Source organism: Mus caroli, chromosome 2 (genome assembly GCF_900094665.2).
Source record: "Mus caroli chromosome 2, CAROLI_EIJ_v1.1, whole genome shotgun sequence".
Lineage (NCBI taxonomy): Eukaryota > Metazoa > Chordata > Mammalia > Rodentia > Muridae > Mus > Mus caroli.
Genome location: NC_034571.1, coordinates 147,749,980 through 147,768,306, shown reverse-complemented (window position 1 = coordinate 147,768,306; position 18,327 = coordinate 147,749,980). Strand labels below are relative to the sequence as shown.

Sequence of the window (18,327 nt, the reverse complement as noted above, 5' to 3'; positions counted from 1 at the left end):
ACTCACTTTGTAGACCAGGCTGGCCTTGAACTCAGAAATCCGCCTGCCTCTGCCTCCCAAGTGCTGGGATTAAAGGCGTGCGCCACCACGCCCAGCTAACTTTCAGTTTTAATAGCTATCTGTAACTAGTAACTATGTATTATACACTGAAGTCCCCAAGCAGATAGCCGTCTGGTCTGTGGGCTGTAGACTGAGAAGTTATATCATCATTCTACAGTTACACCCCCAACCCCCACTTTTTTTTTAAAGCAGGGTCTCATGTGTCAGTGGCTGGCCTCCAACTCCTTATGTAGCAAAGAGATGAATTTGAACTTGTGATCATCTACAAGGCTGGGATTGCAAGTGTGTGCTACCATGTCTGGTTCATGTGGCTCTAGGGTACAATGGTTTTCAGTTGTAGGGCTTCGTGTAGGCTAGGGGAGCACCGGCTGAGCTACACCCATAGCAAACTCACAACTCTCGGTTCTCATGACCTGTTCCTTTTTCCTCTCATCCCCACATCGGATCTGTCAGCAGATCCTGTCCATTCTGCCTTTGAGATGATTTTTAGTACTGGCTGCCCACCCTGCCTCCTGCTGCGTCATCTGCTGTGATGCAGGGTCTGGTCACTGCACCTCCTTCGGAGGGAGCCCCACTCCTGTACTTTTGTTCCCCAGCATTTGCTCAAATGACCTGGTCTTTCCATTTCAACCAACCTGGGTAGAGCCTCCATGCCAGCCTGACTTGTCCTTGGCACTGTGGTAGGACTGTCATATCTTATTAAGACAGCAGGCTAGCTTTACATTTGCCCTAAGATCACAGATCTAGTTATAGCACTATTCCTCGGGCAGATGCATGATTCTCCTAAGTTAGAGTGTACCTGGTCCCCATCTATTAGAGGGAGGTAATGGAGAACAGGAGGTGACTGGGAAATGGGTGGAAAGGATAGAAAAGAGGGAATGAGAGGGCCTCACCTCACTTTGCCCTTCCCAGTTATAGCCTCATCCCCTAGGTTTCCCAGTGTGCTAGGGGACCTCAAAAAAGTCAGCACAGAGACACAGCAGCAACACTGATGACTGGCAAAGCTCCAACCCCCAGCCTGCCACAGCCCATTCTCAAACTGGTGTCCCTCCCCTCCTCTCCCCTCCCCCATTACACACACCGTAAATCTTCTGGATGCCCTGGAGATCGTCCTGCGGTAGCTTGAAGTTGTGTGTCTCCATGTATTGGTAGAAGGGAGCCATGATAGCACTGGGGTCGTTAGAGTGCTCCAAGCCCAGTGCATGGCCCAGTTCATGCACGGCCACCAGGAAGAGGTCATTGCCTACGGAGAGGGACATAAGAGGTGCCCAGGGCACCCACTGTGTATCAGTCAGGCTGTTCCTTAGCATAGCAAACAGCACAGCCCTTGTTCCTGACTTTTGGCTGGACTTTGGGGATATAGAGAAATCAAATACAGTCTTTGCACACACACACACACACACCTCTTGGTACAGAGGGGTACATGCAGAATGGCTACACAGTATTCAGGCAGCACTTGGGTGTTTTAACAGATGTAGAAAGATTGAGAACTCACTCTAAGGCACTAAGGATTGGATCTTTGAGCCTTGCATACAGCACTGAACTATCTCCCCAGATCTCCTTTACTTTTTCTTTTGAGGCCTTGAACCTGCAATCCTCCTGCCTTAGTCTCCAGGTAGCTGGGATTGCATGTCTGTGCTACTAAGTCCCATTCAGATTGGAGGGAGATGTTCAGAGAAGACACCATCAGGGTGAGGCTTGAGTCTTGAATGGCAAGACATGAGTCTGAAGAATGGATTCAGGGTTAGGGAGGAAGAGGGTGGAGTGGCATTCCTGGCGAGGGACTGCTATTACTCAGGTCTAGGGACAAGCAGTTCATTCCGTTTGGCTCAAGAACAAAGTGCTAGGGGAGGGCCAGGGAGAGATGAGGTCAGCCAGGCTGGCAAGCAGGGCTCTGTGATGCCCTACAAAGGAATTTGGATCCGTTTCTTGGCCATGGCTGTGTGGGGGTCAGGGATAGCAGGAGAGGAGGTTGGGCAGAATGAAGTCACTCTGTTTGCCATTGGAGAGGGGATTAGAGGCAAAGGAGACTTGAAGCAGGTAGATCAATAGGATCAGTTCAGAACGTGAGGTACAGGTACTGGGGTGCTGGAATGCAGAAGCAAGGAAACTGGCAAGACAGAAGACAAAGTCCTTGGGGTGGCTGGTTAGTAGTCATCTCCAGGAGGCCTGGTGTGAATAGGGATAGCTATGGGGTAGCAATACCCTAGTCCTGCCTGGTACGACCAGCTAAAATTGAGGCGAGGAATCACGAACAAGTGGGAGCACAATCCTAGTACTGAAATCGGGCACAGGATGCCAGACATGAGACTGAGGGGCAGCGCGCTGTGTGGTTTTGAGCACCCCTGAGATGGGACAGCCCCACCATCATTCCAGGGCCACACCTTCAGGCTTTATGAACTCGAGCTAAGACCTGAACCCCAATATGCTCATTTGTAGAAAGGAATAGCTGGACCTGCCTCATTGATTAAGCGAGGACTGCATACCCAGCAGGTGTGAGATGCACGGCATAGCTGGGAATGGTTCTTCTGCTGCTATGGGCACAAAAGACATGAGCTAGACCAGAACAAGCCTGTCAACCAGCAAGGTTGGCCGGCGGGGTTCCAGCAACCAGAGTCTCTTAAAACTAGCTGCCATCAGTTTCTCCTTTAAGGCTCGGGTAGGGCAAGGCCTGAATCGGTAGGCATTAAGTAACCATAGTTGGGAAAGAATACGGCCAAGGAGTTGGGCAGGACACTGTAGCCACGGTTCTGGCTCCTGCTCTATCTCTGGCATTTGTTCACCCCTTGGGACCTTTCTCTTATCTCTCACTCTTACACACGCCGTCATCTCAAAGTCCACCAGGAGTTGGGAACGTTCTTGCCTACTCTGCCCTGGTATCCCTGGCAGAGTTGCCCTACTTAATTAAGGCCTCTGGAGAGTCAGATGAGGGTGGGAATTACCTGGCGTTTCTGAGTAAAGTTTTGAGGAAAGAGAAGAATTCCACAGGCCAGACCCAGACTGACATTCTCCTGACACCAACACTGTCATCATCCAAGCCACCTTTGAGCAAGGGAGAGGAGTCGGGGGATGGGCCAGATCACTACAAGGTTGGCCAACAGCCTGGCTGGCCTTCTGCTGAGAAGGGCAGGCTGGCAGGAGAAAGGCAGGTTGCCCCCAGTTCCTTGTTCAGGTCCTGGTCCCTTCAGCCACAGGGACACAGTGAGCTCATCCTTTGGCCCTGCTCCAAAGGTGGCTGCTGGGGCTGGCAGAAGGCAGCTCGGCTTCCTGGGGCCTGTCCTGGCTCAGCTTCCGGCTTGCTGCTCCACCTGGACAAGCTGTTCAGGGCCTTTCTCCTGAGCAGGCCTCTCCTTGGGGACTCCCACAGGGACCTCAGCAGGGAGTCAGGGAGCCCTGGGTGCTCTCCACCATTGTCCTTGACTTGTGCCCGGTTCTGTGACCAGTGAAATCGCTTGAAGGGGAAGTCCTGTGGGTTTGTTCCCAGGACTGAAAGGAAGAGAAGAGCTAGGAAGCAAGCATCCTACCACACAGAACCAGGACAGGGAAGGAGAGGAGAGGGCAGCCACACTGCGCTTGTGAGGGGACAGAGAGGGATGCGGGGGTTCAGCTATGGAGAAGAGCCTCGTGCCTTCCAGAGAGGAGGCTCTCAGGGTCTTCACTCCCCAGAGGGTGGAGGCAGAGTGGTCAGAACACAGTTTGGGCAGCTCTGCCGTGTCCTAGCAGTGTGCCATCTTAAGATCTCTTTCTCTGTAGTGAAAAGAATAATGGCTGCCTTCCTCTTAAGAGCAGGCACAAAGAGTCAGTGTAACAAGTGTCCACATCAGGTCCTCGTAGTCATTACGCACTACCTCTGTTGTGTTGAGAGGACCGGTGTCCCCAACTGTGTGTGTTCTGGAAGTCTCTGTGCTGTGTGACATGAAATCTGCTCGGCTACTCCACTGGACCTTGCCTTTTTTAGAATGGACTCCGTCACCGGGGACACCCATCTTCCTGACTCTAATAGAGTCCACCCCAAGGTATCCCCCTGCCCCTGCAGTCTCCCCAGCACTGTCCCCTCTGCCTAGAAGACCTCCTTCCTTTAATGTTCACTCCGGTGCCATCTCTCAGGAAACCAGTCTGGCTCTCCCAGATGGCAGGGAATGCTGCCTTCTCCACTCTGAGAGCATTTTAATCTCAGGCACCTTTAGGTACCAGCCACACCCCAGACTTCATTAATTATAGCCGTGGGTACACACTCTGCCCCAAGCCTAAGATTCTTGGTGGCAGTAACCTCAGAAAATGGCTCAATGTTGCCAGAGTCTGACATGGTAAGGTCTCAGCATCCAAAAGGGGACAGTGCCAAAACTGCAGTCATTTTCCAAATGCTGCCCATGGGCCACATGTCACAGACCCCTGTGGGGATTGTTAAAGATGTGACATCTTGCTTCCACATCTGGTTCTGCTGCTTTCCAACTGCGAATTTCTTAACACCCAGCAGAGCTTCATTTCCGTCACCTCTAAACCAGAGATTATAATCCCTACCTTCCTGGTGGGGCATGAGTTAGTGACCTAAGTGTGGGAAGGTTCTGTCCGGTGGAGCAGGGTGTGGTCATGAAGGCTCTTCCTGGCTTGTCACCTTCCTCTAGGATGGAACACTCAGGGCCGGGGCCCCTCCCGGCAGAGCCGAGAAAGCGTCTGCTGACTTCACTGTTTGACTCATTTGAAAGAAATGGGGACAGAGGAAGTTTAATAAAAGTGGCTTTAAGGTGTGCTGGGCTAGCCATCCCCTTTTGTATATGTCAGTGGGATGGGGAATGAGAACCACATGAATAATTCAGCGGTACTCTGGGGAGGTGTGTGTTTGTATGTGTGTGTGTGTGTGTGTGTGTGTGTACACGCACACGAGCGCACGCACGCATCTGCTGTACTCAGCAATACTCAGGAGTCATGAGGAGAGGGACAGGTTAAAGGTGAACCTGAGTCTCATCACACAAATGACTACACTCAGGACAGTTTCTTCCATGCAAGACAGGGACATGTGGGGCCAGGGTGTATTTTTAGTGGTAAGACTTTAAAAGAGCCATGTGTGATGGGGATCTTGTTTGGATCCCGACTCAAGCCAACAACTGTAAAAGACTTCTGCAGTAGCTTGGTAGCCTGCTAGAGGGTATTAGATTATGGGTCTGCACGTTTGTAGGTGTGCCAACCTGTGCGTGTGGGTATATGGAGGCCAGAAGTCAGCCTTGGGCACTGTTGCATCTTGTGTTTTGAGACAGGGTCTCTCCCTGGGTCTGGAAGTCCTGACTAGACTAGGCTGCTTAGCCAGCAAGTCCCAGGTATTCTCCTGTCTCCAACTCTCCAGTGCTGGGAGTCCAAGCATATGGTACCACACCTGTCTTTTTCACATGGGTTCTGGGAATCAAACCCAGGTCTTCGTGCTTGCATGGCGAGCACTTTACCTGTGCTCCAGGAGTCAGTTTACGAAGTTGTTAAGAAGTTGTTAAGGGTTTTGTTAAGTGTTACACATTAAAGTAGTCATATATAAAATGATATTATACCTGGGTCTTTCTTTAAATTACTTTAGCAATAGAGTTGGAGGGATGGCTCAGTGGTTAAGAGCACTTGCTCCTCTTGTAGAGGATCAAGGCTCATTTCCCAGCACCCACATGGCAGCTCACAACCATCTGTATTTCCAGTTCCAGAGGATCTGGCGCCCTCTTCTGGCCTCCAAGGACACTGCTTGGCATGTACTTAACATGTAGGCAGAACATTCATACACATAAAATAAAGATTAAAAAAAAACAAAAAACAAACAAACAAACAAAAAACCAAACCCACCACCACCAAAAACACCCAGTCCCAAAATAAAAGTGGAAGGGCCAAGTAGCATAAATGCAACAGTGCTGGTCACTGGAGTGGAGGATGGTTTTCTATGGGTCGTTCTCAGCGTCCCTCCTTTAGAGAGTTTGAAAATGTTCCATAATGAAAGAAGAAAGCCAATAATCAGACCAAAGTTCCCATGAGAGCCTGCTCCCTCTCTCTTTGAGTCTACATGGAAATCAAATGTCATCGTATCCAGGTGCTCAGAAACCATGGATCCCTTCCTCTGGATGAAACCCACCTAGGGCAGTGTTCACCAGCAGCCACAGGGCTGTGCTTCTAAGCGTTAACTGGCCTGTCCCTGTCTTTACAGAGCTAAGTCCTAACTCCAGTCTAGAGAAGACAGTAGCTCTCTTGCACTTTCTATCAGAACTGGAGGCTGGTCACCAAACATGGCATGCTGCAATGGTGTCACTCACGGGCTCGAGGTCCTTCCCACTTGCTACACACACCAGTCTCCGAACTGGAGGCTGAGCCCAGTAAACTCTTCAGAGCAAGGAGTGGGCATGATGGAGACCCCGAGGCCTGGCAGAAAGGGAGGCAGAGGCACTTCTTCCCAGCACCTCCGTAGGAAAAGGAAAATGACCTATGAAAATTCAGTTGTGTTGACCACAGCTAAAACTTAAACCCTTTCAGCTAAAGGTGCCTGGCACATGACAAGGCCTGAGAATGCCAAGGTTTGTTTCCCGACACCGTATCAGTCACCATGGTCATTTGTTGATATCACTCCAACAATAAGAATAAGATAAAGTCAAGGTACACAAAGGGGCAGGAAAGTTATCCAGGACATAGGAGAGATGACGCCATGCCGGGGGTGGGTTGGGGGATGATGGAGCTTCACAGGAAACAAGGGGACAATGACATTGTCTCGTGGCTCCTGGGCTGCACCTTGGCCAGGGCAGAGGCTGAGAAGCAAACCCCCAGACTCACACAGGGTCTGGTGTCTCCTCAGGGGAGGACCCCACCTACCTACACCAGACATGGCTTCTGAGGGGAGGGACCCGTGAGCTGCACCAAGACAGGAAGAGGTGTTTTCTGTTTCCCAAGATCTCCAGGGACAAGATTTCATGTTTCTAAAAGACGCTTGGTGGTTCACATGGGGAGGCTGGGTAGGAAAACTTCAAGGACAGAGAAGCTTTTCAAAACTGGACTCTGCATTCTTAACTGTCTAGGTGATTCTCATGGGCCCTGCAGTTTGAGATCCATGGAAGCTCAGCATGGTGGCTGAAGGTATGGGCTCCAGGACTGTAACACCCAAGTTCCAAACCTTGTTTAGCTACTCACTATAGGACCTTAGATAGAATGATGTTTCTATGTACCTTAGTTTGCCTATCTGTAAAATGGGGACAATGATCCCTACTTACGGCATGATGTGTGGAAGGCGCTTTGGTATGGACCTTAGAACCTTAACATACCCATGAATCACTATCTGTTATAATCTAAAGGCTGGGTCCCCTGCCCCTCCTTCCTCCTGATTCTTGTTGCATTTCTTGGCACTGCTGTTGCAATAGAGTCTTCCTTGTGACAGGATCACCCATGTGCCTGCCCCCTTAATTAAATGCTTAGGTATCCTTTGGTCTGTTGGGGACATTGTACCATGTCTCAGCAGCATTGGAAGAGACCTTAGCAATGACTTAATCTGTCCCTTTGTCTCCACTTCCTGTATGCTGGGATTACAGGTGCAGAGCACCACTCCTTTCTCATGCTGGAGATTGAACCCGGGGTTTTCTGAGTCCTAGGCAAAGACTCTACCAATTGAGCTACATCCTTAGGATGCTATTGATCTCCAGCACTGCTACCTACCAGCTATGCCATCTGAGCCCTGAGCTCTTCATCTTAAAAATGGACATGAGTTGGCACAATGGCTCAGTGGATAAAGACACTTGCCATCAAGTCTGATGACCCGAGTTCAAGCCCCAGAACGTACCTGGTAGGAGGAGAGAAAGAACTCCCACAAGCTGACCTCTGAACTCTCTCTAGTACACACTCCATAATTAAAATCTAACTAAATATAATAAATAGATTATTGGGACAGTGATATGGCTGTAGGTAAAGGTACCTGCCACCCGACGTGACCACGTGAGTCTGATTACTGAGACCTACACAATGGAAGGAGAAAACCAATCTTCCCAAGTTGTCTTCTGACCTCCTGTGGCATGTGCACACCTACACAACACACACACACACACACACACACACACACATTAATGTAATAAAATGTTTAAATGGACACAACACTGTGTCCTTTTCCACTTCTGAGTGTCTTGTGAGTTCATATTGATGAACTCTTTAATGACAAGAGCTATTGCTGCCCAATACTGACTGCTATTTCATGAGTATCCACACCACCTCAGTGGTGCAGGGCAAGTTATCTGAGGATGCTAGAATAGTTACACCACAGCTTAGAGTAACTTTGGGACTGGAACCCATGCCTTTCAGATATCAAGCTCCACTTTCATGTCTTCTAACCTGTCTCTTCAGCCGCTAATACACCATCTTCTTATTAATGATGCTATCCTGCTTTAGACCAATTATACCAACTCCTAGGTGGCCTCACCCATCTTTGTGGCTCTGGTCCTGATGGATCAGGTGTTGAATATTATCAGAGGCCACAGTTCTTGCTCTCTTGGGTCCTTAGTTCTTAGATAAGAAGCTCTGGAAAGCAGGTCTCTCATCAGTGATCCTTGGTGAGTCTTTCCCTGACAGCTGAACAACCCAGCACCCCTGCCCTGCCCTCATGTCCTTACCATCATGGTTGGCATTTCCTAGCGTCCAGGGTTCATCTGAATCAAAGTGAGTGTCTCCTCCGATCCCTGGGCCAGGAAAGTAGGCATGGGCTAGGAATCCCCCTTCCCCATCAAATGGGGAGCTGTCACCATGGAAACCAGAAGCAAAGAAGATCATGATGTCTGCCTCCTTCCGGTCACTTTTGATCTCATGGTATGGCACCTCTTCAAAGGTCAGTGGAGTCACCTTCTGCCACACATCAAAAGCCTGACGAATAGCCTTCCGTGTGTCCAGCTCACCCACCTTTGGGGTATAATTGTGAATGCTGGTGAAAGAGAGAAGGCTCATTAGAAGGGAACACAGAATCAGGGATCAGTGGGGCAAAAAGGGACGTCAGAGAAATATGGCCCAGTGGTCTTCATATTTTGAGTCCTAGGATTCTATCTACTGAGATGCTTCAGGGGCTGAAGAACATGCTGACTAGGCAGTACACTAGGCCCCTTGGTCAGAATAGCTTTGTTTTCACAGAGTTTTTATTCTCAACAAGGCTTGTGTCGCATAAGTGATTCTATCCCATGTGTAGTAAAAAAATTGGTAGATCAAATTCTCTAAGTTTAACTATTCCTCTCCCAGTAGATAAAATATACACATTTGTAAAAGTCACAGTCATGCTGCAATAGTACAGAGGCATTTAAGTGGACAGGAGCCAACTCTTGCTGGTCTATCAGCAACTGGTGTAGGGCAGCACATGGCTTAATCCAGCGCCCGGTTTAGCTCTTTAAGATAACTGTGTCTACGGTGCATGGTTCTTTACAATGTAACATGACTTCTTATGAGTGCTCTGTCCCATGAATGCCTGGGGCATGGATCATCTTAGGGGACAGATGAGAAGGACGGAGGGGTTGGGTAATGAAAGGTAAGGTTAGAATTGGGTTAGAAACTTCTTTTCCCTTCTCTTGATCTGTTCCTCGTCTTTGGGAGGCCCAAGGGTCTTCTAACCTAGATTCTTCTTACAGTGCCTTCTCTTTTTGAAAACAAAGAAAAGAAAAGAAAGGAATCCTGTTCTGATCTTGACATCTTGTCAGTAAGAAAAGTTTCGCTTTAACCCAACCACATCTGTCTTAGGTTCTTTTACTGTACCCAGGGAGTCTGAGGTGGTCAGTGTTGGGAGAGGAGTCAAGCAGAGCTTATTGGAGCCTCTCCTAGCTTGGTCCTCGTCCAAGCCCTCTGTGAACCCTGATGTCTGGCTCTGCTGTGTTGGGTTGTCTCAGTGGCTGTGGGGCTGGAGACAGAACCTGCTCTGCACTGGCTTTCTTAGGCAAGGAATGACAAGGTTGGGACCCCTGTCTTTATTCCTTATTCTCCTTAAGAAACAGGTGAGACACTGCGTTGAACATCTTGGGTGAGGTCTGTGAGGCTGAAATTAGGAATCCAGCAGAGGTGGAGCAGTTTGTAAAAGCACTAACAGCAGGTCTAACATGGTCTCTACAGAGCAGACCATTTGCCAAGCACTAACAGAGCAAGTCTAGTCTAACATGGTCTCTACAGAACAGACCAACTAAACAATTCATACCCCATGTTCAGTAAAACTGTAGGGGACTGGACAGAACACAACTAATGAGTCCCAAAGGACCAGGCAAACCAGGAAACCTGAGGGTGGAGTCACCTGTGGAGGTCACAAGGAAGACAAGTTCACAGGCTCTCAACCCCTCATCTTGATGTCCACGTGCCTGGCCTCTGTCCTGACTCTCACACTTCCTGAGACATAACTACCATGTGAACCTCAGAAGCTTGGAAAGGAAGAACAGAGTGAGCCTGGGGGACAAACCAAGGAGGAGGAGAGGGGGCTGCAGCACCTGTAGGTGATGTGTTTCTGCCTCCACTTCTGTCCAGTTAGGGCATATCGCTTATTTCTCCTCCTCCTGCTCAAGTGGGGATGATCAGGGACGCCACATCGAGGTTTCTTCATCCACCTGGGCAGAGAGAAGGCACACAAGCGCGCGCACACACACACACACACACACACACACACACACACACACACACACAGAGTGTGGTTACTGAGCACTCTAGGACAGCGCTGCCCAGTCCCCAGCCCCATAAATGGCAATACAGTCTCAGCTTAGATTCTGGGACCCCGGCTCTGCGTGCCTCCAGCAGGAATTGGATAGACTGACTGATGGATGAATTCATTCACTCCCAAGGAGAAACACTTGAGTTTAAGAAATCCTTAAGAGACTGGGAGTCAGCAGACAATTGTAAGTTCTAATCCCACCAAGCGAGGAGCTCAGGCAAGAGGTCAAATCAATGTCAACCTCAGTTTTCTTGTGGGCATCATAACCGCAATAAAATCCTAACCCCCAGCTCAGTTCCACGTGGTCTAGCCCCTGCCCATGTGTCCAGCACATTACCCCCTCTCCCTCCAGTACTACACCCAGCCACAGTGGCGCCTTGCTTGTCTCCGAATATGGTAACCAACCATTCTTACTCTAGAGTCTTTGCGCTTGCTGTCTGCTTTGCTTCTGACACTCTGTCTTTATGTGGTTTGTTCCTTTATGTCATTAAGGTCCCTGCCCTTCACACAGAGCTCCCCTGAAGGACCGGTCCACAGCAACCTGAACCTAATGCTGCCTATCTTGCTTAAGATTTCCTAAAAACGATGATCACTCCTCGAAATGTAAGTATCTGCTTTCTTGTTTACTCTGTTTTTGTTTTTGTTTTTTCCTTGCCAGATTTAGAGCTGCATGGGATGGGAAAGTTGTCTACATCCCCAGGGCTGACACGGTGCCTCACACAGAGAGGGGTACAGTAACGATTCCTTAACCGACAACAGACTGGCTGAATAAACGAATGACCCACAGGTCTTCATACAGCAGACAAGCATGAAAAGCAGCAGCCTTCACTCCAGCTGTTTAAGAAGTGGCTAAATGTCTGGGTACAGACCTGTAAAGCCAGCACTTGGCAGGTTGAGGCAGAAGGATCAAAAGTTCTAGGCCAGCCTAGTCTATACAGTGATACCCTGACACAAAAGAAACTCTGAACAGACATAGAATGCAGAATGTAATTTTCTGTAGCAGTTATTACATCATATTGTGGTGTGTGTGTGTGTGTGTGTGTGTGTGTGTTTCCTCCCAAGTCAGGTTTCTCTGTATAGCTTTGGCTATCCTGGAACTCATTCTAGACCAGACTGGCCTTGACTTCACAGAGCTCCGCCTGCCTCTGCCTCCGGAGTGCTGGGAGTGAAGGTGCACACCCTCGGTGCCCAGTTTATATCGTGGTTTTAAATCTTAATCTGTTGCTTCTAATAATGGCAGATTCTTTGAGAACAGAAATCACATTTCATTTGCCCTTGGGCCCCAAAGTTAGTCTAGTGCATGGAGCTCAGTAAATCTTGATAACTTGTTCATTATCAGGTCAAGGCACACCAGGGAAGAAGCCTGGGACATCACTGGGGATTCAAGAAGGGTCCAGGTAGGAGTCTTAAAAGCTGCAACTGACTAGGGCCAGGCAGCCCTACATTTTATGTCTCTGCACCAGCCTAACAACCGATCCACTGAACTTGGCATTGCTGGAAGGGAAAATGTCTGACCTCATTCACAGCTGTTAAAGCAGTTGCCATTGGCAATTCAGAAAAGAAGACAGTCCATTTTAACCGCCCAAGAAAAGCCCCTAAAGGGAGCAAACCAGGTCTTACTCATCTTGGCATGCCTCGCTCACACAGAGTGACCCACACTCATAGCTGTAATGTGCATGACAGCATCCGTGTAACATCCGTATAGACACTGGCAGTCCCCACATGTGTGCGTTCTTACAAGACTTTGAGTTGGGAATCTTGCTAGGTAGCCCAGGCTGGCTAGGTAGCCCAGGCTGGCCCCAAACTCATGATCCTTCTAACTCCATCTCCTAAGTGTTAGGATTGAAAGAAGCCATTACACTTGGATTACTTCTAGAGTTTTTATTATATTTAATTTTTAAAAATTATTTATTTATTATTACTCTATGCTCATAATGTGTTTGGGGGTGCTGTATGCAATGCCACACATGGAGACCAGAGGATGATAAAGGGAGTCTGCCCTTTTCTACCTTGACATGGGTTCTGAGGATTGAACGTGGGTTGTCAGGATTGCACAGATAAATTGAGTCATTTGGAGAGCAGAAGTCAGGGAGGCAGGGCCACGACTTTGCTTACTTGGAGACTATCAGTGTAGTTTAGTAAAAGAGACTGTTCTCTCTCTTTCTCTCTCTCTCTCTCTCTCTCTCTCTCTCTCTCTCTCTCTCTCTCTCGGCTTAGCTAACATCTAGTTAGAGGGGAATGAATAAAAGATAAAATGTGTGACATTTCCCAAGGCAAACACTTAGAAATAGTACTTGAAATTGTGAATCAAACTTTCTTACAGTAGCACACGCTGGAAAGAGAGGCAGGAGCCGTCTCTGTTACAGCAAGGCCGAGTGGGACCGAGTGAGACGATAGCAGAACTCTATGGCAGGAGACAGACCCTGTGGAAGGCTTCGAAAGCCCAAGGTCACAAAGCTAAGGTGGAGCCCTCTGAATTCTATCCATCCCACTCCAGTTTTGGACCAAGTGTGAATAGCCTTTTCCTGCTGTGTGTCCAGAACGCTGGTCCTAACTTCCTAAAAGAGGTTCGTGCAGAGATGCCGGCAGGTGATGCTACCTCTTTCCTCAGCTCCTTTCCCTTTGTCTCTTTCCCCATCCCCCTGCCATGGTTTGAACCCTGTCCAGCAGGCCTGGGGCTTTCTGGAACAGAGTGAAATCCAAGGCCAGGTGGTGCCTCAGCAGAGACACCAGTACTCCTGGCCCAGGATGCACTGCCACGAAGCCTTCACAAATGCCTCAAAATAACAGCAGCCTAGGGAGGAGGCTGGAATCTATAAGCCACTCACCCGTGAGGCCAAGGACCAAGGGTTCCGCTCACAGCCTCTGAGGAGCCTTCATGAGCACCGTCTTAGAATTTTACAATCTCTCAGAGAAGGAAGGGCCAGGAGATGTTTGGAGAGAATTACAGATCATCAAGTTTTAAGAGTTTTGCAGCTTGGGATAATGGGCTCAAGGGTTTGATAGCCAAACACAACATTCTCCTTTGCAAACAAACAGGCGGGGCCGCCAGAGATGACAGAGTGACTTGTCTGCCGGGCAAACCGATTCTCCAGTCACAATTCTGTGCCTTCCCATTCTGTCTTCTGCCAGCTCTCCCATGTCCTCAACCAGCCCCGCCATCTGCTTCTGCCCTCTCTTGAGCGCCCATCTCCCATTTTGGAAATTCACTTCTGCTCTTTCTATGCCTTCCTGGCCTGAACATCTCTTCTGAAGCAATTTAAGTGACTCTCATGAATATTTTCTTTTTAGTTTTTAATGTTTTTACTCATTTATGCTTATTATTATATAATAATATAAAAGTATATTATTGTATATGTGTGCACACACAAGATCAGAGAATAACTTTTAATTTTTTTTTTTTTTTTTTGGTTTTTCGAGACAGGATTTCTTTGTATAGCCCTGGCTGTCCTGGAACTCACTCTGTAGACCAGACTGGCCTCTAACTCAGAAATCTGCCTGCCTCTGCCTCCCGAGTGCTGGGATTAAAGGCGTGCGCCACCACGCCCGGCCAGAGAACAATTTTTAGGAGTTGGTTCCTTCCTTTCTCTGTAAGACCTAAGGGTTGAACTGAGGTTGTTACTTTGTGTGGCAGGAACTTTTACCTGCTAGGCAGCCTATGGGTATTTCTTAAAAAAATAAAAAATAAAAAATAAAATAAAATGCCAGGCATAGTGGTGCCAGATACTTTAATCCTAGTACTTGGGAAGCAGAGGCAGGAGGATCTCTGTGAGTTCAAGGACAGTCTGGCCTACATCGTGCGCTCCAGGACAGCCTGGACTATATAGAGATCCTGTCTTAAACAAAGCTAAACCAAACCAAATCAAAACGTAATCAACTACTCTTATCTTTTACATTATTTATATTTTAAATATTTGTTTTATTTTTACCGGTATGTATGTACCCGAGTATTTGTTGGCCCAGCAAGTAAGTGCAGGAGACGTCAGAAGTCAGAGATATTGGACCCTGGAATTGGGGTCATAGAAGGTTGTGAGCTGCCATGTGGGTGCTGGGAATCGAACCTGGGTATTTGGCAAGAGTGGTAAATGGGTAAGTGCTCTTAAACGCTGAACCACCTCTCTCTCTCTCTCTTCTCTGTGTGTGTGTGTGCGCGCGCGCGCGCGTGTGTGTGTGTGTGTGTGTGTGTGTGTGTGTGCAGTGTGCACAAGTGAAGGACTCTGGAGATAGTTTTCTCTTTCCACTATTACAGGGATTCTGGGGCCCTAAGGAACACCTTTACCCAGTGAGCCACGTCACTGGTCTAGCTTTCTCCCCATGAAAAACAAGTTAAAAACACCTTCCCTTTCTGGCTACCACCAATCTTTTCCTCTTCTATTTGTTCTCAGGCTTCTCAAAGGTCTTCTCAAAAGCGCCACGTTTGGGCTCGTGTCTCCTCCCCTCATTGCCCCTGACTTTCTTTTCACCATTCCCGGGAGCTTTTATGCAACCTCTTGATTCCTAAACTCAGCAAAGCCTTTCGGGCACCTTTCTCTTTGACTACTCTACAGCTAACTCTGCTGGCCACGCCCCCTCCACTGCTGTGACGCCACTTCCCCTAGTGATTCCCCCCTCCCCCTCCCCTTCACCCCCCCCTCACCCCCCACCCCCGGTCCCTCTGACCACAGCTTCTAGGCTGGCTTTGTGAACCTCTTCAGTCCCTCCTCGGTGCTCTAAGTGATGAGGACCATTCTCGCGGTTGGATTTCTGTTACTGCCTTCTTGGCATCTCCCTCGGGTTCGTGTGTTTCCGAGCCCTAGGATGGCGTGGCCAGATGACTGTGTTTGTCATAAAACAGCTGAGTAGGAGGCTAGGGCTAAGCACGGTGCCCGCACTGCAGGCACTCAGCAGGTGTTCGGTAAATGGGAAAAGCAGAACAAGAACTGCCAGCCTGTGATCGCCCCACAGTTCTCTGGATCAAGTTAGACGTGCACACCCCAGAGGGCGACTTACAGAGCCTATTGGAACTAGGAATTGTAACCCACTCCCTCGTTGCACTGACAAGAAAACTGAGGCCTAGCTAAGCGATTTGTCTCCTGTCACACAGCTTAAAGTTAAAATGGGGGGTGGGGTGGGGACAGGTAGATGACCCAGAAACAGATCTGTGAAAGGGCAGTCTTTGGTATTCTCTCCCAAGAAGGCAGTGCAGACGTTTAAGGACGTAGGATGGGCATGGTACCACCATGACAAATGTGAATAGAGCCCAGAAGGTTCAAAGGCATAATGCCCTATGCAAATCTTACTCGATTGTTGTCTGATCCAACACACCGGTGACTGGGATCCCGTAAAACTGCTGCATAGTGGATACCGCAGACTGCAAGGCCTTCCCAGAATGCAACGCAGATGCCCGAGACTCATAGGGAAGCAGATAGCCATATGATTTTAACCAGTTCTGAAAGACATGCGAAAGAAAACGATGCGTTATACTGGAGAAGTTCCGTTTTCTGTGGCAGAGACTTGCCCTTAAAACTAGAAACCACTTTACCAGAGGCCTTGTGGACCCACATTCTGATTTCTTCCTCCTTCATTCCACCCGGCAGATATGGTCAAGCGAACATCCAGAAAATCTAGCTCTGATTGGCTCCCTCCCCAGCTGTCAACCGAAAGCAAGCTATGCCTAAAGTCAATCTGATGTAGCATCACACTGCGCCATAGCTGTTGGCAGGAGAATATATATATAGTCTTCATTGCTAACCACCCAACACACAAAGCAATCCATTACAAACAATTATAAATAAGCAAAGCAACATAGTCCTTATATATAGATAAATAATAAATGCATAGAAAAAACTATTATGTAAGAGAATTTCTTGCCTTTCAGAAATACACATTGAAGGCTTACATAAGAATGTGTGGTATCTGCAACTGGTGCCTAATGGGTTCTGAAATAAACGCGTAAATATATTTTGAGAGAGAGAAAAAGATAGCCAGATGAATTGAATGCAGTGAAATGCTAACAATTGAGATGCAGGCGAAGGGTTGTTAGGTCTTTGTTCTGGTCCTGCCAACTTCCTGAAGGTCTGAGTTGATGTCAGCAGTGCATGTGTGCGTGCGTGTGTGTGCGCGTGGCGCACATATGTGTGTGTGCCTGTTTGCGTGTATGTGTGCCCACATGTGTGCACTAGGGATTGAACTCAGGGCTTTTTGTAGGCTAATATACACTCTACTACTCAACTACAGCCTCAGCCCCCTCCAAAATTAAACCACAACAATCAAAACCAACCTAATTGAATATCTTTTGGGGTAGAATACCATGGAGGCCTTCTTTTGTGCTTTTCTGTTTTCCAAGTTTTTCTGTTTTCCAAATTTTTCTTCCTCAAAGAATCATTTTCTTAAAAGACAACAAAAAACAAAACCAAACCAAAACAAAACAAAAAAACCAAAAGGGGGGATGGCAGAGGAGGCAGAGGATGTGACTCAGTGGCTGAGCTCTTGACTAGGAAGCACAAGGGCCCTGAGTTCAATCTCAAGCACTACAAAGAAGAGAGAGACACACAGAGAGAGACAGACAGACAGACAGAGACAGAGACTATAAAAAGAGCAAGAGACTAAAAGAAGTCTGGGGGAAGGTCAAATGTGCAGAGAAACCAGAGCATAGTAAGGAACAAGAGCTGACCGCATCCCCAGAAGGTAAGAGGGAATGGAAACCAGAAGAAACGAGAGCACCGAGTCCCACACCATCTCCCAGGAAATGAGCAACACAGCCCCATTCTCAGTGAGTTGGGAGCCTCCCCAGATGCCAGGCTTGCTGCCTGTTCTCTGCCTGTCCCAGAGGGTCATCCTGAATGCTGATGAGTGACAGCGGAGAAGACACCTTGGGAAACAGGATTGTCCCGTTCTCACGGGCACCTTCTCATGTGCACCGGGCTGGCTCTGGGTTTGCTACATAGGCAAGGATGACTTCGAACTTTCTGATCCTCCTGCCTCCAAGGCATGTTGGGATTATTGGTGTCTGCTGCCGTGCCCAGTTTTCTGGGGCTCTGGGGATCAAACCCAAGGCTTCCTGCATGCTGGCAAGCACTGGACCATCTGAGCTACATCCTTAGCCCAAGAGCTTTTGGGTTTTGTTTCTAGCCAAACAACTCTGTTGTGAATGTCCTTATTGTAAGCCAGATGAGACCACTTCTAGAAGGCAGCTGCCAGAAACTGTAAGTGACTCTTACCTTTCACAAAAGGTGACTATAACATCTTCACGGCCTTGTGATAAAACTGATTAAAAGCCAAATTGCCAGGATAATAGTCTTGTGACATCCGCAAAAGAGCGACAGCCTTACTCCCCTCATCTCCGGCGTCTAAAACATGTTTTCCCTCCAGAGTGATGCTGCAGAGCATCACACTCACAGTCCCTCAACACCGATTCTCTTACATCTCTGCATGTACATTTCTCTTTGCCTAGCATTCTTAGTTTGGCAAAAGCTTTTCATATTTTAATGTTCAATTCATAAGTTACTACCCCTGGAAGACTTCCCAGGCTAAGTGATTTTCCTCTCTCCTCGGTACTCTCTAACCCCCTATTATAGATCGTATAGATCTTATAATATTGGGTTTCAATCATCACACACCACTATCCA

At 48.3% G+C, this 18,327-nt stretch overlaps 1 protein-coding gene across 1 annotated transcript in view; it reads right to left on the bottom strand.

Moving 5' to 3' along the window:
* The window catches only part of Mmp24 (matrix metallopeptidase 24), a 42,267-nt gene that overhangs the window by 8,828 nt on the left and 15,112 nt on the right, over positions 1-18,327 (bottom strand). Inside the window, exons 2-5 of the mRNA XM_021186572.2 lie at positions 16,000-16,148; positions 10,503-10,619; positions 8,667-8,971; positions 1,142-1,303 (exon numbers count right to left, since the gene is read on the bottom strand). Of these exons, the coding sequence (XP_021042231.1) occupies positions 1,142-1,303; positions 8,667-8,971; positions 10,503-10,619; positions 16,000-16,148 (733 nt within the window). The remainder of the gene's footprint in view (positions 1-1,141; positions 1,304-8,666; positions 8,972-10,502; positions 10,620-15,999; positions 16,149-18,327) is intronic.